This window comes from Hirundo rustica, chromosome 6, assembly GCF_015227805.2.
Source record: "Hirundo rustica isolate bHirRus1 chromosome 6, bHirRus1.pri.v3, whole genome shotgun sequence".
In the NCBI taxonomy this organism is placed as follows: domain Eukaryota; kingdom Metazoa; phylum Chordata; class Aves; order Passeriformes; family Hirundinidae; genus Hirundo; species Hirundo rustica.
The window spans coordinates 45,200,557-45,223,933 of NC_053455.1; the positions used below are offsets into that span (position 1 = coordinate 45,200,557).

Sequence of the window (23,377 nt, forward strand, 5' to 3'; positions counted from 1 at the left end):
GGAAAGATAAATCTCAGGACTTGGTGGAGGGAGAGCAGCATCTGCCAGACATCTGCTAATTGCTCAACATAATCCCAAGCAGGGACCTTGACAGGGTGCAACTCCCCAGCTGTGCTGGGGGATGCTCCCAGCACCTTGTTTGCACAGATGCTTTACACGGGTGGCTCCTGGAAGATGGAGGATTGGAACTCAGTTCCCTTCTGCTCAGGGAAAATCAATTAATAGTAATCTTAAAATACAATAAAACTGAGACCCTCAATATTCTGCCCCCTTCCCCCAGCCTGGGAAACATGGAGTAAGTTTAGTGGCTTATACTTCTTATACTTGTAACTTTCCAAGGAGGTAGACTCCCCAAACCACTCTACCCCTTTACCCTGTGAGATGCTCTAGCCTACTGGCATGCAGATGAGGTCCATGCAAAAGTACAGCTAAATGCACCCTGATGTTGAAAACCAAGTGATCTCGCTTCCAAAGCAATCTTTTTCCCCAACACACTCTACTTGCTGAAGTTTTGCCCTCAAAATTTGTGTTGGGTAAGATTCAGGAAAATCTCTCCAGCCTATTTTGTTCAAGCAACCCCTTGGCCGTGCTGCTGCTTGTGTTCTCTGCAGCTGTTTTCACAGCACTCTCAGCTGACAATGAAGTCGTCTACAAAGTAGCCTCTTCCAGGGTAAAGGCTCCCTCCAAATTCTAAACAGCCCAAGAATTTGAATAAATAATCAATCTGAAACTCAGTAGCTCAGATTCTGAGGTTTGCTTATTATCACTCTCCCTCAAGATTACATGCAAGCTGGCTTAAAGAAGAGTCAACTAATTGAAAGTGAGAGACAAGCTATCAATATGGCTTAAAAAACCCCAACAAACCTCAATCCAGCACTTTGCTATTGGTATGTAGATGTCATCCAAATTAGACGCATGAATCACTGAAGAATACTTTGCCTAAAAATCAGGTGTTTTCTACTCATTCTCTCAGCTGCAGATCTTGGGAGGCAAGTTGCAACTGCATGTGCAATTAAGTTTCCAAAATACTAACAACTCTGTGCTGGTCCTAAATACAAAAGAAAAACCAAAACAGAGGCTGATGCTCTAAGCATGAAAGATAATAAGCAGTAAATGGGTCTGCATACCTGGGAGACTGGCACCATAATGGTTTTAAATTACAGAAGCAGTACTCTGGAAGATGATCAGTATCTTCTGGGACATGTCCACGCTTTCAGAGAGGTCTTCAAAGCCCCCACACTTGGAATACTGAAGTGAAGCTAATTCACTTGAGCCCTAAAAGTCCATTTGGTTGCATCTGAACTGGCAGAGACAGCAATGAAACGAGAAACACAAGAAGATCTGCCCTTCCAGGGCCCCATTTATTAACTGAATATAAAAATAAGATCATTTAAGTGCAGAGGCACAGTAATCCACTCCGTGGTGAAAAGATACCTTGGGTTAGCAGTAAACAAGAGTTTACAATACCTTGTAAACAGACCTCTTTCATAAGCAAGAAGCACACTGAAATATGACACACACCGGATTAAAAGTCCCCTGTTGCAGCAGTACTCCACACTTCTCATCTGGCTATTTGGGAGCACTTCACAAAAGGTGACAGCATCCTTTGCTTTGTTTCCAGAGGAGCACACATGAAACAAATGAAACACAACCTGGAATGTAAACAGCTGAAAAGCGCCACAGCATTTTCAGAGGGTGGCAACTTACGCTTTGTTAGATTTGTTTATAAATGAATTACAATGGCCAAAGCTACTGTGCCTTATGAAAATGTTAAAAAATTATTCTTTTTTTTATGGTTTTGCAGCAACCTGTCACACAGTTGAATAAAAAATTATTATTTTTTCTTAATACAGTACATGGCATTTCTCCTCAATTGCACTAGAAGTAAATTTGGAAGCACTTTCAGTTTGTGTTATAGGCAGATAGAAAGGAAAAACAAGTCAGGCAGACTTTAAATCTCCTTTCCATCTCTTGCCCACTATTCATCCCCAGTTCTTCACATCTCTGAGTCCACATACATTCCATTGATCAGATAATCCACTTGTGTGTAATCTTTCTTCTTGTAGCTCTCATAGGCCTGCATGAGGAAAAGAACGATAACAGTTATGAAAAAGAACGTACCAACTAAAAGCACTGCGAGTAGTGAGCTTTTATCCACTAAGTACTGAGTCAGGGGCTCTGCAGCAATGAGAAGATACTCATTGTCTGTGTCCTGAGTTTCTGCGAGGCCCAAAGATGATGTTTTGGCTGCATCTGTTGGAGTCATGGTTGTTGAAAAGACATCAGATATTGACTTTATCCCATGTTCAGTCATAGTTTCCACTGCAGAGGCTGTAGTTAAAACCATGGGGACTCTTGTAGAGCCCAGAAGAGAAGTTGATTCATTCAGGGATGCTGTAGTTTCATTTGCTTCTGGATTTAGATCTGGCAATGTGCTAGCATTCACTGGGCTCATCGAGTGAGGACTCTCCGTCGGGATGGGTGCCGTGGCGTGCGTGGAAGCTGTTCCTGCATCCTGCGGGATGGGGGCGGTCAGCATTGTGCTCAGTGTCCTCAGGTCAGCTCCAGTAGTGGTGGGACTGCCAGGGTGAGGAGCACTGGTGCTGGTGGCACCCGGACTAGGCTGCTGTGCTTGGGTACCTGCTTCAGAAGTAACAGTGAGGGGGGCAGAAGTGGGGGACAATACTGAGACAGAGCTATTGTTTCCTGATTTTTGGCTGGTGGTCAACATCTGGGTGACATGCCTGGAAGTGGAAGTAGATGTGGTACTCTGAAGGGGAGAAAAGGCAGAGGATGGCATGGCTTTAGTCAAGGTATCAGAACCTCCAGGGGTGTTTGAGGCCTTGGCAGTTGTTTCATAAGTGGTAGAGAAAGTTGTATTTGTGATGTTTGTTGTTATGGCATGGGCAGTGGTGGTAGCATTGCTTGCCATTGATTTTCTAACTGAGACATCTCTCTTCTCAATCCCAGACAAATGCCTCAAATGAATGCTGTGAGGCTGAGTAGTTAGAGAGAACGTGTTTTCCACACTGTGTTGGTCAATCCGTGCATTCAGCACCCTCTCTGTTTTCTGCGGATGGCTCTGGTGGTGAAATAGGGCTGTTTCCCATTTGCCGCTGACAATTTCTTCCAAAAGACAAAACAAATTACTTTTGTAAGAATAAAGAACTCTCAAGCTCAAATCTAACTTCAACCCTCCAACATGCAAGCCAGAGCACATATTCTGCAGTACACACAGTACAAGTGGAATAAATCTGTCCTAATTCAACAGGAACATGAAAACTCAAGACTCCCCTGCCTTTATTGCACATAATCCCTTTGAGGTTTTTTGGTTTGGTTTTTTCTGCCACAGACCTCTAGTAACTAGAGAGCTACAACGCAGAAGCACAGTATCAACAGGAGCAGTCTTACAAACGTCAGTTCCTGAGAGGAAGACTCATGCTTTCAAAGTTACACATCGTCCACAAGCCTTTGTGCCTAGATTCTTAATTTTCACTTGTCAAAACTAAACATAAATTTCTACTTACACCTTCATGCATCAGGATAATTTCCTTCACAACTAAGTGAGATAGATTTATAGTGACATAAATAGATTTATAGTGACATAAACACCATCTGCTTATCACAAGTCCAGTTGTTACATTGCAGAGAAACCTTTGCCAACCCAAAAGAGCCATGAACAAATTCTTGTTTTTAAACTTGGGTACAGTGAACTCTTGAAACAAACTTTAGAAGACTGATTGCCCGATTATAAATAAGCTCCATTTTGTTATTGTGGCACTTTATTAAAATTAAATACCCTGGCCCTGGAAAGTCACCATGAGCAATTGCTGCTCTGATTAAAGAAGCAGTCTGTTGACTCTGGAAGAAAATCCTGGCAATCTGAGAAAAAAAACAATGCCAGGACATTTTCCTTTCTCTGAAAAAATATATAAATACATCTGTTATGCCTTTATTTTCACTAGGACAGCATGTGGCATGCAAATGCATTGAATGAATGATGTCTTCAACATGGAGACAAACTGTTTCTCAGTAAGTGTTACAAAAGCTATTCAAAGACACATCATGCACACATCCAAGTGCCACAGTCCCTAGGACAAAGTGAAACAGCTATTCCAGTGAACTCTACCTACAGAATCACCCTGCAGGCATTTCACAACCCATCTTCCTCAGCTGAAAGCCTATCGAGGGTTAAACGTAGGCATTTGAAGCAAAAGAATCAGGATCCTGGATTTCCCAGAAGCCTGAAACATGGCTTTACCTGCAAGCAGGTCTTTGATGTCTTGTTCTCCAGCAGTCTGGCACACGCTCAGCTGGTGACACTGCAGGAGGAGGCAGTGATTCTGGTAGGGCACAGACCAATTACAGTGATGGCTCCCTGAAAACAGCAGAGAAAATGGATTGCTGCACACAGGATACCAAACACACTGCTTTGTGTCTCTAATTAAAGAGCTGAAGAAGAAAAAAAAGGAAAAAAAATAAAACATAACCAAAAAAACCTCCAAACCACAAAATATCTAGAAGGTGTGTCCTCAAAGGATCCTGACTCAGCCTTAGTGCAAATAACCAAAGAAAGCCAAAGAAACCAATATTGCCAATGCACCCTGCCCACCTGTTTGTCTTCTGGCACCAGCATCTCCTGACAACAGCAATTGACTCACCCAGAAAGGGACAAACAAAGTGCACTACAGTTAGGACCCATGTAAATTCATCTAGATGCCTTAATGAGGAAAGTGACCATTAATGGCCATTAAAACCAGCATCTTTATTAGGTTCCTAACCCTCTGAATATCAGATACTCATCTACCTGAAACAAGGTCTCATTTTCATCACAGCATCACCAGCTTTTTGTAGGAGCTACAAGCTTTCTCATCTGGCTAGACAGGATTGGGGCCTTCATAAGGACAACTCAAAGATTATTTTAGAAATTTAATTCTTTATAAAGACATCTCAGAGGTAGTGAGAAGGCTTCTACCTCAACAGATTTAACCCTGTGCTTGGTTGCAGGACAAAGCAGTCTCTTCTACGGCAGAAAACACACACAAATACCAAAGATTACTCATTCTAGTGCAGCTGTCTACAACAGCACTGCTCACTTGCAAACATCTGGCAGCAGGGAATAATCATTCTTCAATTCAAGTGCCCTAACGCTGTTTGCACGCTATCAGTGCACACCAACAGCACATGCTGTTTCTTGTGGAAGCTCGAAGGGCCCTGGGAAGCAGTTGTCCTGGATTCAATTTAACCAAAGCTGTCAGAAGTTATTCAGCACCACAGCACCGCACAGAGAAGCTGTAACTGTAAATGCCTGTAAACAACTGGAATTAAAAAAAGAAAGTCATCAAAGGAGCAGCAGAGATCTTCAAGGAGCAGAAAACGCAGCTGAGATTCCATCCAAGGGATAAGAACCTCACCTGAAGCACCTGGGCTCTGACAAGCCTGTCTGCATTGCTCTTCACTTGTAAGCCTGTTTATTTGCACCACATGGACTCCTCTCCGTTTCAGGACGGAAAACTGGTGTTCACATAAACAGATGGAAATCAACAGGAAGAACACAATGGCAGTCCACATCTTGAGGGCTGGCCTTACAGGGAAGCCTCTCTTCCCAGAAGAAATCCTCACTTATATCACCTTCAAATCCACTGCAATATACCTAAAAAAAAAAAAAAAAAAAAAAAAGAACAATTTGTATCCCTATGAGCAGGAATGGAAAATAAAAACATACAAAGCAGGCAAGTATTGTTACACATCACAAATAAGCAAGGGCTCAGAGGCAGGACGAGTAAAGACATTTCCCAACTTCCCAGAGAGGCTATTCCTTTGGAAAATGTACTTTGCTCTCCTTCGCTCACATCCCAATGGAGAACAGCTTAAGTCAAAAGCCATGTGTACAAAGTCAATCTCAAAGCCCAGAAGCATGTGGCAGCACAGATACGATGTCTTTGGACTCCTTCTGGGACCCTCACCGTTGTGCCCAGGCAGAGCAGAAGGGTTTTCACCTTAATGTCAGCATGCTTCAGTTTGAGCATGCTGATATTAAGAGGAGCTATAGTCCTGGCCCTGCCTTAACACCACGTCAGTCAAAACCAAGTAACCATGGTTGATTTCTGCTTTGGTTTTCCTGCTCATTACAAAAAGCTCAAAGAAAATTTGATTGATAACAAGCATAAATGATTATGTCAGGTCTTCTAAGACATTACACAGACACAGCTGTTATTGAAGAATATGCCTATCCACAGTAAGCCTTCATTTCCCCACAAAACATAATGTCTTTCCTTCATTATTAACACACACATGTGACTTTAACCCAATGGAGGGGGTTTCGTCCCTGAAGACACTGAAACAGCTCCCACTGACATCAGAGGAGATTAGTAACTTCTATCTGGATTTACCCCCTTGGTTCTGAGGTTTTTGGAGCTTTGTATGAGCCAAACATTTCAGTCTGAACCAGACCTATTGTAAACCTGTTCCCTAAGTAATTTTTAAGGGCAATCCTCTTCCTCACCACTAAGGCAAGCTTTAGTCACCATCCTGAAGAGAACTGTGACAGCCTTCATGAAGCATTGAGATTCAGCTTTGTGTGACATCTCGGAGATGGATGTGATGACTGCAAAGGCAGTTCACAACACAGAATGAGCAGCATGTGTGAATGGTATAAATACCACAGTGAAGAACATCTAACAGTCCTCAGTAATGTGCGTAAGACCCTAATTTAGCTGTCCAGGCTAGAAGTCTCAGTTTCAACCATGAGAACTTCAGTTTCAACCGTGCTTGTGAATTTAAGAATCTAAGAGATATTTCTCCTCAAAAAAAGCCCCAAATGTTTGTTAGCTGTGACTCAGATTGCAATATTTTGATGCTTTGTATCATTAAACCTTTGTTTCCAATTTTTCCTTCTGCTATATCCTAAAGCCCCAAACAGGGCAACAGAGTTTTAGCTTCAAAACCACCCTGTCTGAAAAGGGGTGAAATATAAACAGCTCGCCCAAGCTTCTCAGAGGACAAACAATATACAGGTCCACACTAGACTGTCAAAGAGCCAAAGATGGGGACAAAACTTGATACTGAAATGCACTGCCTCAAATTCAGTTTTCCTAGTCAACCTTCAAGTTCCCTGAGGAACTCAAGAGTCTCCTCCCTGACAATTTATTCTAGTAAAAAGAGTTATTTTACCTGTTGAAAATAGATGTAGCATTTTTAGATCTTCTGCTCTCCCAGAGAGATGGGAAGCACAAAATGACTCTGGGGCCCTCGCACTGCTGACCTCAGCTCACGCACCGCTCAGCAGCTTTTTCCCTGGAGCAAGTGCGCACAGCATCACGCTCATTTTGTGCGAGCAGGTTTCTCAGCACAGCCAGAAGTTCAAGCCTGCATCATCTCACCTGGCAGCTGGAAACATTTCCAAATCTGACCTGACAAGAGAAGTCCTGGCAGGGAAAGGCAGCCCAGCAGCCCCATCTAGTCCTACGTACCAGCGACTACGCCCGGCGTCCAGCCAGCACCAACTCCGCCAGGACCTCTCTCCAATTACACACTATGCAAGCACAGCACACACTGACTTTGCTCTTTCCTTATCACTTCTTCTTCCAAGTGCACCTTAGCAAAGTTGAAAGAATCAGGACAGGCCAGGAGATGACCTGTGCAATACCAGCACAGCTTTTGCAACATGCTACACCAGCACTGGCTGCTCAGGAAAGCAGCCCCATGTTCTCCTCAGGGAATTGGCAATACTAATTTGTGCTGTTCAGCCAAATCAGTTTCCAATCCTTTTCCCACTGTCCCAAATTGCAAGTCACTTTTACAAGTTTGTCTCAGCCTTTATCACACTCTTGCTGTCACTCTTTGTATATGCTGTAGATTAACTACTGAAAGCTGTAGGTAATAGGACTGGGAACAAGGGGGAAAGAAAGGGAAAACATTGGATATTCTGCCCACGGGACATTTTCCTAGAGCAGACAGCAAGGACTTCCTCTGAACCCCAAATCCTTCAACTTAAAGCAAGTGAATTGGGTTCCCTCAAAGACACTACGGGTACCTCACCTCAGAGCAGTTTGGCAGCCTGCACCCCCATCACATGGTGCCAAATTAAGTGTACTTTTTGGGAAGTTCATAGGTCATAAGACCTATGAAAAAAAGCAGTACTTAACCCACAAACAAAAAGGAAAAAAATAATTAATGTATTTCACATTTTAAAGAGTGCAGCTTATGCCCCTTTTCAAGGTCCAGGGTTTATAATAAGCGACCCTGAGAATGAATTACCCATGTAAAAATGTATGCATACACTGCTTTAAATAAACTAGTAAGGAATAACAGCAATGAATACAAACATTCAACATGTATTATAGGAGGTTTTTTCACACCTTTATTAATAATTTTGCAATAACAATAAACACCCTCAAAGAATAAACACCCTGCATTGCATTTTGAAGCTGCAGCTACAACAGCATTATAGCTATAAATAAATACTATAATTATTATTACCATTAAAACCTCAGTTTTAGGACCAACAAAATATTAACAATCTCAACCAACCCACGAATATATTTGCAAGATCAAATGATCACACCAGTTGCTAGAAGCTGCATTAACATGCATCCCCTATGCAAAGAGATGTTTTGTATCCCCAACCACATCAATTCACTAGAAGTCCTTCCCATCACAGCTGACTTTGGTTCCACTTGACTGCAACAACTGCAGAGCAAAACAAAACCCCAGAAAATGACTCTCACCTCTTCCAAAGTACCTGGCAGCCTTTCTGGATTAGGCCAGCATTGGTTTAGGGGGACATGCCAAGCTCATGCACAAGAGATTTGTCCTCCCTTTCCCTCTCACTAAACATGGTCTCCTCAGGGGCCAACTGGCAGTACCTCCCCTAAGGCACTCAATACGAGATTACAAGCTTAAAACACTTTTCAGTGTCCTTTAGCCAATTATAAAAATCCCTTTGCAGACTGCAGAGTGAGTGTGTGAAGCAGACAAACAAATGCACAGACTCTAAGTGCATCAGACAAGCAAACAGATCCTTTCCAAGACCAGTGAGAGGATAACCAGTTGCAGCCATACCTTAATGCAGTACAGATGAGGACTGGGATGCTGTATTAAATACCAGAAGCTCCAGCTAGAGGTGTGTTTTTTTGGCCTCTTCCGCCTTAGCAATTCCATTCACCCAGAACAGGAGTTACAATTACGTGCAGATCACTTTTCCCAACTTAACAACTGCCTTCTATTATCACAAGAAATAAGCTGTATTTCTGACTTCCTGTCACACTTCTAGCCAGTCCCACATGGCTCCATCTGCACTCAGAGACCCCTGTGGGCACCCACCCCCACACTGACACCCCAGAACAACACAAACTATACCTTCTTGGCCAAACCATGTTGATCCCTGTCCGGACAGCACAGTGCTACTGTTCCCCTCAGAAGTAATTTTGAGAAACTGGGGCAAAATTCACACCTCAAGCACTACGTTTTCTACCTATAGAACATCCTCAAGGAAATTCAAAGCCAAACCAAAGCAAAACCAAACCACATACGACAGCGACAAATAAAATCTGGGAAAAGACTACACTCTGGAAAACACAAAGTTCACTTTTGTTATCTGTGGCTGTAACTCAGCAGGGAACAAGCACGCTGGCAAACCAGAATAACTTTGAGTCAACAACTGAATGACTGATGACTTTGCAATGTACACACGTATCCAGAGGGCACTGCCTGCTGCGTTTCAGAAGAGTTCCTCGCTTCCTGCTGATCTCACAGTGCTTAAGCCAAGGAATTTACACAAATAATAAAAAAAAAAATCATTATTTCAAAGAACAATGATTGGGATGATGTTGCAAGAGCAGAGAGGAGCCCTTGGAATATAAATCTCTCGCCTCCATGCCCCTCCCCCAGTAGCCTCAGCTGGTCCTGGTTAAGCAGCTGCAAGGTGCACGCAGCGACCGCACCAGGGTGAGAAGAGAGACAGAACTAGACTGAAAAAAACACAAAAAGAGGGAATGTGGGTGTTAGAGATCGCAGGTACAAAGTGTGCAAAGCAAATCATTTAGGGCAACACATGCTCCTTTGAGCTGTCACTGAAGAGCCAGCAGACACTGCCTCAAAATTCATACTCACAAGTGTGCAAAGACTAGGTATGAAATAAGGTCAGAGTTGCAAAGAAATAGTCTATCTTCGGTATAACAACAAAGCAGGGAAAACAGGGGTGGAATACCTTTTGCAGGCAACAATGCTACTCTCCCATCAAACTGAGGAGGCATAAGGCCTGTTTTCCACTTGCATTTGCTGCTAAAACATTTGACATGTTGTCAGCTCTCTAAACAAGCGCAATGTTTCTCTCTTTAGAAAAACAGAATTACACCAGATTTTGCTAAAGCAAGACAAGCACATCTCAGTTTGTAAATCGAGGCACGAACACAGGAGACAGGGAATTAGCACTGCAATCCTCAGATGCATTTTACTGCCCAAGCTTCTCTCCAAGACTGAAGATGCACATGTAGATAGGTTTGGAGACAGAAGGGGCAACACCAAGGCCCATGAGGCTGACCCAGTGTCAGCTGAGTATGACCAGATGAAGTTATATGTTTCCCTGAACAGCAGCTTTAGAGCAATTTCATTCCTTTGGCTCCCCAAGAAAGTTACTGACAAGCTGCAAAGCTGTTTTTACCAGCTATACCCATCTCTGTTCCTTGGTTGCCCACTTGGTTCCTCTCTCAGGGCACAAGACAGACAGCTTATACAGTTGAGGACAATCCACATTGCCACTATTGAGGCTTCATGGCCACCTCACTTTGCCTCTGAAGAAATAAATGTTAAAGCTTAAAGCTCCTAAACTAGCATCACCCATCCATCATCCTTTCTCAGCCATATTAGTGCCATGTGCTGCAGTTTTGATGCTGAGAAGTACTACTCAGCAAAACATTTTTCTGTGAAAAATGATCAGACAGCTACTTGATTTATGAAAATGTGCCTTGTTTTGAAATATCTGAAACAATCTAGTTTTAATATACAGAAAAGCAAGCTGCCAAAGGCTAACTGCATAAAGCTGTGACTGAACAATAAATCTGTCAACAAAAATACCTTTAGGCAATAAAAATGTGTACTATGGCTCAACTGCAACCTTCCCTAGTCTGGTCTGCACCCGAAGCAGATAGAAGTTTTCAGACGTGTTGTTGTCTCATGGGAACTGGAGATCACATGCAGGGCATTTCACACCATGTGTTTCAAATTAAGCAGCTTTCAACAAGACCCTCAAAGGAACCATCCCAGTGGGCTCCCACATGAACTCTGCAGCCCTTGAACTAACAGAGCAAAGTTCATCAAGAAGGGTAAAAGGCCAGCTCCTGACACTCGTTTCTCCAAGAGCCTGCAGAAGCAGGTACTCTGCACTGCAGGTGCTTCATGTTTGCTGAGAAACAGCATGAGAAGCTAGTACCAGCACATTCCACATGCACAGAAATAAACTGTGCCTGAGGTGCTACTGAATCCAAAACCGACAAGCATGGAGCTAACAGAGACTTAGCAAGCAGCACTTCAGCCTGAAGGTACAAATAACCAAGTGGAGCAAGTGCCAGTGTGCCAAAGTCTGCTCACACCCACCCACCTCCTGGCCTGCAGAATTTTACCACAGTCAGCAAATTCCTGGCAATCCAGATCAATTCAAGTTTCACTGAAATGCTATCTTCCACTCCAGATATTTCTGAGAAATCATTATGCTCCTCTATAGGCTCATGTAGCTGAAATACTAGGTTTTGGCCCATGGAAACACAGGACATGCCTGCATCCAGAACACAAGGTTCTGCAACTTTGCTCAGGATTTTAAGCCTGTGCACGGTTTTCGGCAGAGCTACAGCAAAAATGTCACCTTATGTTACAAAAGCATCGGGCAAGACTGTGGGAGCTCAGAAACTCAGGAAAAGTTCAGAGCCTGGAAACAGCCAAAACATGACCCAAGTGCAATGACTGAAAAGGAATGCCTGCTCGGCCCTAAAACAACTGGAAGAAAAGGAAACATCCTGGGCTGTTTCAGCTTTCTTCAAGGAAGTAAGATCTTTGTGCATGTCCTGAAATATGGAAAATAAACACAAATTTAAAAAAAATTCCAAACATATGTGGGTCCACCTCCAGTTCTCCTCACAAGCAAAATAACCTCAAGTCCCCTAGATCATAGGAGGTTTCCTCTATTTAAGCAAACCACTCAGGTTGAAAAACAAAAGTAGTTTCATCTGGAAGATCTCCCAGGTGAGATGCAGCAAAAAGACACTCCAGCTTATCTCAATGCAATATGACACTGGGAAAGTTTTTACCATACATATGTTAGGACAAAGAAGAGATTCTTCCTGAAGTCTCCAAGCCAGGAATACATTTATAGTGATACCATATAAAGTCTGTTGGCACATGCAGCCCTGCTTTGTGATTTTGACAGGTGTGGAAATCACAGGACAGAGTGGGTGGGAAAGCTTAGCCAAATCTATTTTTTTCCAAACAAGGAAAGAATCAAATGCAGTAGCAGCTCTCCTCATCCTTGGTGGTCTTCTCTGTGGCAGGTTCTTCTTAGCCAGCAAGTCTTCAGGTCACACATCAAGAATTTAAACCTATCTGTTATCAGAACATAGAGGAAAAACATCCTTCCCTCTCCTTACTCTCATGGGCTGCCAAGGCAGCATCTGCAGAACTGCCTGAGCCCAGCTCTTGGGTCTCATCTACACACCAACAGGGCAGCAGCTGTGCTCTCCCACCTTGTTCTAGGTTCCCTCTTTTCCATTTCAGAGTAACTCTTTACCACAGATTTGAGTCTTGATACTCAAAAAACTGACTAACAAATCAAAGTAAAATAAGCTTGGTTTGAGCTCCTCAAAGATCTTCCAGTACCACAGAGCCCCTCATTCATGGAAGAGGGACTACACAGGCAGCAGCAGGTTCTTCTGAACCTTCCTGATCTCAGTATAGAAGATCTGTCTGTCTGCTGCTGATGTGGCTAACAAGAACTCCAAAACTATTCCAGTGGATCACCTGAGTGTCACGGGCATCTACAGAAAGTCAGAAGAGCAGCTCACCAAGAGAGATTACAACTACCACAAACATCAGTTTAACTTGTACCAGAGACACGAATGCAAAAAGTGTTCTGTATTTGACTGGACAGATGGGGTCACAAATAGAGATATTTCAGATGCCTCTCTGTGCTGGTATCAGTCTTCAATTTTTTCTCAACAGTACAGCAACAAACATAGAAAAAAACCCAAAGTTGAAACCTTTCTCTCAAATTTTAACACCTGAACATGTCACAAAACCGAGAGATTATTCTTACTCCTCCAGCAGCTGTGACCTAAAAGCAGCAGGAAGACTGAACCTAGCAGAAACTTCTGCCTACTGATTTTATACTGAAGATGCTCCAATCCTGGAATCAGGGGAACTAGAAAAGCCAAACTACCAACAAGACAGAACCTAGTTACATCCTGGTTCAAAGACAAGCTCACCATACACTAATTATCTAGGCCAAGAGTTTCCCTGGGAGAAGCTGCCCAAGCTTGGACAACAAAAATAAGGGAAAGGACAAGCATGTGAAAACCACACTACAAGCAGTAACTCTTACTGCTTGCTTCTGACTGGTGTTCTGAAGAGTTCAGCTCCAGTGTACCTGTCCAGTATCATCAGATCAGCAGAACGCCATTACAGGTCAGGAATCAACAGGTGGAACAGACTGTGACTGAATGAAATCAGATATAAAACAAAAGATGTGCCAAGAATGAAATAATTCACACTTGAATTAACATGCACTTCCATCTATCAAACAACACCTTTTGTTTCAAATTGTTTGCTGCTAGATACTCTGCAAGACTGGAATGAGAAACAGCTATAGAAACCCAGGCACTGAGGTACAACACTTCTTCAGCCTCATGCTTTAAACAAAGTTTAGGACCCTTAGAACTACAGACCACACTAACAAATCCAACTTGAAGGCTGAAGAGTCCCATCAGCTGGCTGTAAGGATCTCACACCCATAAACCTGCCCCTGCCCTCTCAGCTGCTCTTGCTCCTGTTCAACTGTAATGAAGCAGAGGGGTTAAATCCCACCAGTAAACTGCCTCAGAACACAAGGTGAAGTGGCACCAGTGCTGCTTTCCTCAAAAGCTGCAGTTTGTAATAAACCAAGGACTGCCCTATAAGCAGCAGAGTCATCCCTACAGAATGTCAGGAATCTCAGAGTGATACAATGCCCAACTGTCAACTACTGAGAAGTGTGTTTGCTTCTTAAAATCATCCAGAAATCTGAAAGTTTCCAAAAGAAATCAGAGAAAACTCCAGACAGCAATGGGTCAGAGGGTCAGAATGGGTCAGAAGTCTTCCATTCAGGTTCCTTCTCTATTTTGGGCAGTTTAGAACCAGCTTCTTCTTGGGATGTAATGGAGAAGAGCACTTTCACTTCAATTGCCTGGAATTGTATTGTGAAATAAACCTGCCCAAGCTGACAACAGAACAGAAAAACTGCACTGCACTGAGGATCATGTGTTGAGGATTTTGGGGTTAGTTTTGGGTTTATATGCCTTTTTTTTCTGGCAGCCATCTGAAGAGGAACTTACTTAGCAAACGCTCTAGCACCTACAGGCCAAGATAGAAAACTCTCTACCTATGCAGATGCATATTAACATCTACAAAATCAAACCCAAAATCAAACCATCTCTAACCATTTAAACTGCATGCCCACCATTTCAGTCTTTGCTTTTTAAAGCACTTCCCTCCAGCAGCAACATTCCTAGAGAGGAGAGAAAAATACTGGAATAATTTTGTCCATGTATTTTATTTACAAATTCTCTCCTACCCCTGGACATCTTTTATGCAGATGAATCTCTGTATGAAATTCTGTGTTACAGCTCTGTGTTCACTGGATGGCATTCGCTGTATCTTGCAACTTCTTGCAATTTACAGTTGCAAGAAGCAACTGTAAAAGTGAATGCCTGAGTCAGCTGTTTATCACAATTTTGGAGCATGTATTTTAACTCCAGAAGGGGCCTCTGCAGGTGTTATCTTACTGATTTACTGCAAACAAATTTGTCCCAAGACATGCAATAACTTAAGAGCTCACTCAGTAAAGGGGCTTGTTTTCAGTCAGCTCCCAGGGGAGAGATTGCCTACTCCATAGTTTGCTTTACATCTGTTTCCACTTTCAGAGGGGTCAAAGACCAAGTGCAGAACATACCACCCAGAAAGAACTGCTTACTAATATAGCCAAAACCTCCAGGAAAAAAAAAAAAGGCAACCAAAATCCCCCAACTCACCGGCATTTTCTGTTTATATTTTATTTTTAACCTCTTTCATTTAGATATTCCTTAAGAGGACAGATCATCAGCACTGGAAACTCACTTCTGCTACAGCTGTTAATTCACATATTTCATTGCATCAACATATATCCAACTTCTATACATTACAAGATTTTCAAAGCCTAGAAGTCCTTGCTCCCTTTGCAATGGACAGAAAAGCAACAAACAGGAATCTATGAATACATGGGATTCAGTCAAAAGCTATTTGCTAAACAGCAAACAAACAACTTCCAGCTTTTGCTTACCAAGTCAGCTGGTAACAAAAGCCACCTGCATTAGTGCTCAGACCAGGCCACATGCTTCTCAAACTCAAGCAAGGGTCCCTGAAGAACGTTATCAGCTCTTTCCACATTAGCATATCTCTCTCAGGCAGTAATTCTTCAAACACACAAAGCCCATGCTTAACTTTATATGTGAGAATAAGTCTAGCAGAACCTGTGAAACCTCGGACCTGCATAAAATTGAATAGTGTAGCCACCAGCAGGCTCATGATATTGCCTTTCCTTCTGGCTTCACCACCCAAAATGTGCCCCTCAGAGTCAGGGATATCCCAGACATTGTCAGTGATGCATTTCAGCACGTGCCTACTCCAGCCACCTCAGAGATGGTCATTACAGCCAGAACAACGGGTCCTGCCACTTCCACAATGCAAATATAAACTGCTGGCAATTCCTAAAAACAACATCATCATAGAGGAAGATACAATTTGTGTTTTAGCAATGCACGCTTGCAGCTCAGAAAGCCTGGGCTGCATCAAGAGCAGCCTGGCCAGTAGGGGAAGGGAGGGAATCCTGCCTCTCTGCTCTGGTGAGACCCCACCTGGAATGCTGTGTCCAGCACATCTCCTATGAAGACAGGCTGAGAGAGCTGGGGTTGTTCAGGCTGGAGAAGAAAACATTCTGGGGAAACCTCATTGTGGTCTTCAGTGATTAAAGGGGGCATATAAGAAAGAGGGAGATGGATTTTACAGGGGAAGACAGTGACAGGACAAGGAGAGATTTCGATTAGATGCTAGGAATAAGTCCTTCACCGTGAGGGTGTGTGATAGGTACCCCTTCCCTGACAGTGTTCAAGGCCAGGCTGGAAGGAGCCCGGAGCAGCCTGATCATCTCTGCCCATGGCAGGGGCGTTTGGAACTTGGTAATATTTAAGGTCCCTTCCAAACCTGACCTTTTTATGATGGGAATAAATGCTCTTTGCTTACGCATAGAGAATTTCAAGATATCACTGGGCTTTTCTCACCTCTCAGAATTCCCCATCCTTAACCCCTTAATAAGCTGATCTCTGTTTATCTTATGGGGAAAAAAGAAACAAAACAGAAAGCCTTCTTCCTCACCCCATTCTCCTTTTTTAATTAGATACAGGAGTTTCAATCTAGATGCTACTGCCAGCAAGACAACACACTGATGACATACAGTTTCATCAAAAGGATTGGTGGTGTAGAGGACTTTTGCTGACACAAAAACACCAGCCCAACCTTTGTAATATGGGTTAGTCCATAGCACAACAGGGCATCAGTTCAAAGGAGAAGAGCAGAGACAAGATAGATCAACCCTCCCTTATCTCACAGGGTGGGAAAAGGGGTGTGAAAAGGCTGAGTCATTTGTGAATAGCTATAGGAGGAACTGGTCAGAGCTGGGAGTGAAAATAAAAATCAAGTCTCTTGAAATCCAGCTTAGCACACAGCTACAAGACAGTCAGCTTTTCCTGTGAAAGCACAAACGTATGAAGTGTGTCATTAGGAGCATCTCAGGAACATCCAGAAATACCTGCTGTGGGATTTGTCTTTTCAGATGGAGAGAGGGAAGAGGAATGTTCCTGTAACAAATTACAAACAAATCAAATTCCTGTATCAATACTGATGTTCAGGGCACGATGTACACTGAGGAATGTGGAAGTAAAGAAGTAACACAAATGCATGAAGCAGCATCCTCTCCAGTTAATGGTTGTAATATTTGTAATAAACTTCAACCAGTTTGCATTACCAGCTTACATTTCAGACCACTTCTGCCATTATTTCCTGTTCTCCAGTTTATTCCTGGTTGGTGAACAGAGATTAGTTTTGTCCTCACCCCTCTGCACATGCTTAGTTCCTGCTGAGTTCTACAGAGTTTCTCTCTACTAATTGGCTTGTTTCACAGCAGTTTCTAATCTAGCCAGAGAAACCAGAAGCAAAAATAATGATTTTCAGTGTAGAAACTTACCATGCAAACACTTGTAACTGTTTTCTTGCTGTCAGGAATTATTGCGCCTTTAGGGAAAGCAAAAGCCAATAAAAGCCTGGATACAGTAGGACTACAGCTGAAAGCATAGGAAAAAAATTTGTAAAATGTTATTGTATGCAACCAGGGAGACATTTCTGTGAGACTATCAAAGCATTTTCACAAAGAAGTGGAAGAGTGGAAAGGTTTATCCCACTTTCTATATAGAGAAGCCAAAAAGAAAAAAAAAAAAAAGAAAAAATAAATAAAGAAAAAGAAATAGAGAAGAAGACTCAGCAAAAGAACATCCTTAATCCTATTAAAATTAATGAGATTTCATCATGGTCTCCACATACTAGTTGTAGCTGGAGTTTAACTTAAGTGGATTTAAAACCAGATTTGGTTAAAGTGCTGCAAAGTCTCCTCAAGCCAAACAAATATAAATCCAACACAAACATACATTCAACGTAAATTTTATCAGCCACTCTCCTTCACCCCTTCTTTTTTTTTAATAAATCTGTAATCAGGACACCGGGACACAGGAGAAATACAGACTGACATGTTTTGCTGGAGTGTTGCATAAGTAGCTCTCTGGGCTTGGCACCAAGTCAGAGTCAGGTGGAGCCAGGGAGGGCAATCCCAATGCCCTCCTGGACAGTCACTGTTAGCAGAAGCAGTGAAGGGGACTTGCTGAATGTCTCAATAAGTTGATAAAAAGGCTCTTGTACACAGACCACCTCTCCATCCCTCTCTGCGTACTTGGGGAATAACAGAGGGCTTGGACACCCCATGGCTGTGTTGCCCTAAAGGACAATTCCGTTGTCCTTTAGGGAACACAGCCCAGCTGAGTCTCCCCAAGCAAAGGTGCTAGGAGCTGTGGTGATGCACAGATACAATCCAGGCACACCCCTGCAAGCCGCTCTGCCAGCACAGGCTGAACTTCCTGCTGGAACAGGGGACCAGCTGGTTCCTCAAGCAGGCGCAAGATGTACAAACGGACTGTGGGTCCTGCCACCCTGGGGGACAATCCAGCTGGCTGCAAATAAACAAGTACCCATATCCCTGGCTCTCTGCCTTCTGTTCCTTTCTTCACAGCACACCGTCCTGCAACAAAACAACCAACCAACCACCCAGCGTGCTTTCCAAACAGTTGACAAGTCACGTGAAACAGGAGGAAAGGACGTGACAAAGAATCCAGATCCACACACTGTCATTCCAGAGACCTCTGAGTGTGCAAAGGGTGTTTGAAGACCAGCCTCCCCACCACGGCAGTGCCACCACTGGAGACAGGGTTTCAGTCCCATCCAGTTTGACAGCACTACACAGCACCACCTTGGTGCCAGTGCCTCAGCACACCTACTGCTCTCAGCACTAAAACCCAGGATCTGAGCCTTGAGGAGGCTGTGACCGGAAGAGCAAAGAAAAATAAAGCCAGCAAAGGAAATGGAAGACTGTCAGATGTTTTGGCACCTGTGGTGATGGACATTCAAAACTGCCCTGAGGAAACCTCATTCCAGTGAAATCATAAGAACAGCAAAGCAGAGCCCTCAGCTAAATGCAAGGTTTTCACCTAGAGAACCAAAGCAACAAGCAAGCCAGACAGCAGAACAGCAAGCAGCCAAGTGCTACTTTACACACCAACAAGACAATCATGTGTTCCACTGAGCATTAGAGCCCACTTCTGCAGTCCTTGCTACTTACTTTCATTGGATAAGTCGTTCACAGGAACATGGAGAAATGTCCGTGCCGACAATCCTTCAAGAAGGGGGTCTCCATACCAGGGTGGAGATAAACTGTCCTTTCCTAAATGAACTGCTGCACCACAAGCACCCTCAGCATCTTACCTGCATGGGCATTCTCTCTTGGATTGCCAGCAGTCAAAAGCTGGAAGGGCTGTGAATCCAAAATGCACAGCCATGTCCTGCCTGCACTAACTTTCAGCACTGTCACATTCCCTGCAGTGCCAGAAGCATCCTTAGACTCCAGCTGCCAATTCACAACTCCTTCACTAACACACCCAGTCTAAGCTGTAGGAAAGGAACCAGAAATGACTGGAGGAATGAACACATCAAATGCTTGCTACCATCAAGCAAGAGAGGCTCCAGTAGCAGTTTATTTCACGAGACTTCTTGGCTATAAACAAAGCCAACAGCCCCCTGGGAGCCTTTTCCACAAGCAGACAGACTGGGGTTCATTGACATGTGGGGTGAGACAAAGGATTACTACCTGCAGAACAGGCTGGAAGCTGGGAAGGGAACCAACCTTACTGAGCCAGAGCACACAGTGTCAGATGGCATCCAGCAACAGCACACACAGCAGGGACACTGCCCTCCCAGTCCTTTTAACGGCAGGAGGAAAAAAAAGTCATAAAGATCATCTTGTCTGGCTGCTGGTTCAGCACAACCCATGGAGTTTCATCCAACAATTACTGTGTTGGACAGGGGTGGGAAGGGAATCTCATATACCTCACAAATGAACTTTGAACCAGCTGTTCAAAGAGAGCTCCTTCAGAAAAGCATCCCATCCCAACTGAAACAAGGACGAATGGCCAGCTGCTGTGGGTTGTCATCGCTCTGCAATGCGCAGCAGCTGAGGAACCACCTGCAAGTCCCGGTGAATTGACTGCTTTTTCCTCCAGCTTTCATCTCCACAAACATCTCCATTCCTTAATGTCCCTGCAACATTTTCCTTGAAAATTTAGCCAGTAACATACGAACGAAAAGTCTGTTAGTACCTTTCCTGTAATCCAGGGTATGCATCCAGACATTTTAAATGCATCACCAGGTCTTCAGCATTGAAGTTTTTCATCACCAAAGCTTGAAATTTTGCTTGCAAATCACTCCCATAGCCTTCAAAAAGCCTGTGCTAGGAGACTTCCCTTAGAAGGCTAAGGCTTTAGATTGTGTGGATGTGCCAATAAGAATTTCAATAATAGATAACCAGATGCACAGTTTGTTTCCTGGCAGATAGGTCTATAAATCCACCAGGGAATTTGCAATTAAAAACAAAAAATCAAGATGTCCTCACCAACATGTTAAGAAGCACGTAGCCTGGAATTTCTCCCAAAAAAAGCACTAAAATAATACGTGTGTATATGTGCATTATATGCACATAAAAGCCAGAACCAAGCAGCAAGCAAACACAACACATGCACAAATCTACTACAGACATGAAAGCTAATAAAAACTGATGGATTCCTTCTAAACTATCCATTGCCACATAACGGACTGCATTAACATACATAGTAGTGGTTGATTATGGCAGATAGATTAGAATAATACAAAAATACATGCACTTTTGAGACAGATGCATCAACCTTCATCCCACAACCCAGTTTCCAAAGCTACTGTTCAGTCACAAACCCTCCGAAGACTAAAGGGCACCAAGAGTTCACTATCAGCAAGTTTACATTGCTCATCAAAATTGCATCGCAATCTATCTTAAGGTGGGGAGGATTTAATGGGTTTGTCCCTACAGTAAGCAGCCAGATAACTCACTTTATCAGGAAACAGCAGTGGTGTAGCATGACCAAGTCTGGCAGGGATTCAGTCAGCTAACACGTAGGACACCAAGGCACATTACTTGACAAGATCCTGCGACAGGACTTTTCTCTGCCAATCCTAGAAAACGAAGTTTGAGAGACAGAGGGGGAAAGTTAAAGGATTTGCTGAGTCCAGCAGATGCAGATTCACTGCAATATCCCCACAGAATGCCGTATTGTGAGAGCTTGGTCAAAGAGCGGTGTTTATTCTTCCTGCCGTTTCCTGGCCTCCAGCTGACACCTTGCTGACATTGCCCGGGGTACAGTTAAACCTTCTGAAAACCTTTACCTAAGGTAGGATAAACTGGAAAATATTTCAGCGCGATACCACAGGACGCCGCTTACCAGCGTAACCTCACCTGCACACACAACATTATTTATTCGGACACACGATATATTTACGGATCAGTGACGCCATGCCCAAGGATGGCGACTCCTACAGACGCCGGATCTTTGAGGTGGTCCACAGGGCCTAAAATTGTTACACTCCGGCGCTGAGTTACTTGCTGAGTCAATCACCTCTTCCCCGCATTGAAACCCAGTTCTCCCCTCTCCCGCCTCCCCACTAACAAACCCACCTACAGACCGCAGGGGAGCAACCGCTGCTGCGGAGGGAGGGCTGCAACTCACTGCAAAATTTAGTCGCGACTCGTGCCACAAACGTGCTCGCAACTCCTGTGGCAGTTCCCGGGAACGGCTGCCGAGCCGCCGCTCCCCCCTCGCGGCCCCTCGCCCGCCGCCCCCCGGACACCCCGGCTCGGCCGCTCGCCGCCTCCCTCCCGCCCGCGCTCCCTCAGGCCCAGGACCAGGCACCGCCCGCCCGCAACTCACGACGCGGCGGAGCCCGTGGGAGGACGCGGCCCCGAGGCGGGAGAGGCGCTCGGCCGGCGCTGGCGCGGCCCCCGCGGGCACGGAAAGGCGGGGAACAGCCCCGGGCAGGGCAGGGAAGGAACGCCAGAGCTCGGCGGCCCCGCCACATGCCACGGCCGGGCCCCGCCCCGCCCCGCCCCATTGGTCCGCCGAGCCCCGCCCCGGCGGTGGCCCCGGAAAGGCCCCGGGAAAGGCCCGGGAAGGGCCCGGGGCAGAGGGCGGGCGCTGCCCGCGGAAGTGACGAGAGACGGCGGCCCGGGACCCGGGGGCGGCGTGTGTGAATTGTGCCAAGTGCCGCGGTGTGAGACTGCTGGCGGTGTCTCTGCGGTTCTGTGCAGGGCACAGCAGCTGCAGAGAGGCTGCCCTCGGACGCGGCTATTTTCCTTCTCCTCCTGGTTTTCGGCACCGCGAGCTCCGGCGTCACGGGTGCGGGTCGTGGCGCGGCAGCGGGAGTGGGCCTGGCGATGCCGGCCGGCTTTGCGCGTGTTTCCGCCGCCGCGGGACGCGGCTCTGAGCAGCCTGCTCCGGTGCGAGCTGTCCCTGCTCGTGGCCGCGGGGATGGAGCTGGATGAGCCTTGGAGCCCCTTCCATCCCAAACCATTCTGTGTGTCATTATCACCGCCCAGCAGCAAAAGCAAAAAAATAAATAAATGTACTGGCTAGCAGCGTCCTGCTAGCCCGGAGTATGAAAAACACACATTCTACCATAATCCAGACGTAACTGTTCTTGTGTTACCCTTACACCGCTCAAGCCTTTACTGGGCATGCCAGTCCACTGCCCATAGCATCGCATTAACAGGGAATGCTGCTGAAATAAATACTAAATCAAAGACCAGAAATCAGCTCTTCAATGATTGCTTCGTTGTTTTTAGTGTTAGGGTCTATGGCAAAGATATGCACAGCAGCAGCCCCCAGCTGCCTGGGGCAAACAGAGCCTTGAATCTTTTAAATACCATGTACTGCTCGTTTATACACAGGCACATACATGATATAAATATCTGAGCTGCACTCTGAAGTGTGGAGCTGGCTCCATGAAATGGCATCAGATGCAGGACTTCAAGAAACCGTGGGTGCCCATTTCTAAGCAAGCACACTGAATTCAGCTCCTTTGGGTTACTTCCACATTGCCCAGAGAAGGGAGGCATCAGACACTGGAAGAAGTTCTTAGTTCTTTACTGTGAGGTCGGTGCATCACTGGATCAGTTCTCCCAGAGAAGTTGTGGATGCCCCAACCCTGGCAGGGTTCAAGGCCAGGCTGGATGGAGCCCTGAGCAACCTGCTCCTAGTGGAAGGTGTCCCTGTCCATGGCAGGGGGTTTGGAACTGGATGGGTCTTTAAGATCTCTTCCAACTGAAACCATTCTGTGATGCTATGAAAAAAGAGTCATTTAAAAAAAAAAAAAAAAAAAAAAGTGCAGAAACCAGCCTTGTGCACACAGAGACACAGTCCAG

At 44.8% G+C, this 23,377-nt stretch overlaps 1 protein-coding gene across 3 annotated transcripts; it reads right to left on the minus strand.

Annotated features, from left to right (window-relative positions):
* Nucleotides 1-1,335: 1,335 nt before the first annotated feature.
* C6H11orf24 (chromosome 6 C11orf24 homolog) lies at nucleotides 1,336-22,022 on the minus strand. 3 transcript variants are annotated; one of them, XM_040068546.1, is made up of 7 exons: nucleotides 21,888-22,022; nucleotides 21,013-21,135; nucleotides 17,519-17,615; nucleotides 5,415-5,653; nucleotides 4,262-4,378; nucleotides 2,122-3,126; nucleotides 1,336-1,609 (listed from the first exon to the last, which is right to left on the minus strand). In XM_040068546.1, exons 4-7 carry the CDS (start codon nucleotides 5,569-5,571, stop codon nucleotides 1,365-1,367), a joined length of 1,524 nt encoding a protein of 507 aa, XP_039924480.1. In that variant the 5' UTR covers nucleotides 5,572-5,653; nucleotides 17,519-17,615; nucleotides 21,013-21,135; nucleotides 21,888-22,022; the 3' UTR covers nucleotides 1,336-1,364. The 3 variants fall into 3 exon arrangements, with proteins under 3 accessions (XP_039924480.1, XP_039924481.1, XP_039924482.1); XM_040068547.1 differs by lacking the exon at nucleotides 17,519-17,615; XM_040068548.2 differs by having other exon boundaries at nucleotides 1,336-3,126.
* Nucleotides 22,023-23,377: the final 1,355 nt, after the last annotated feature.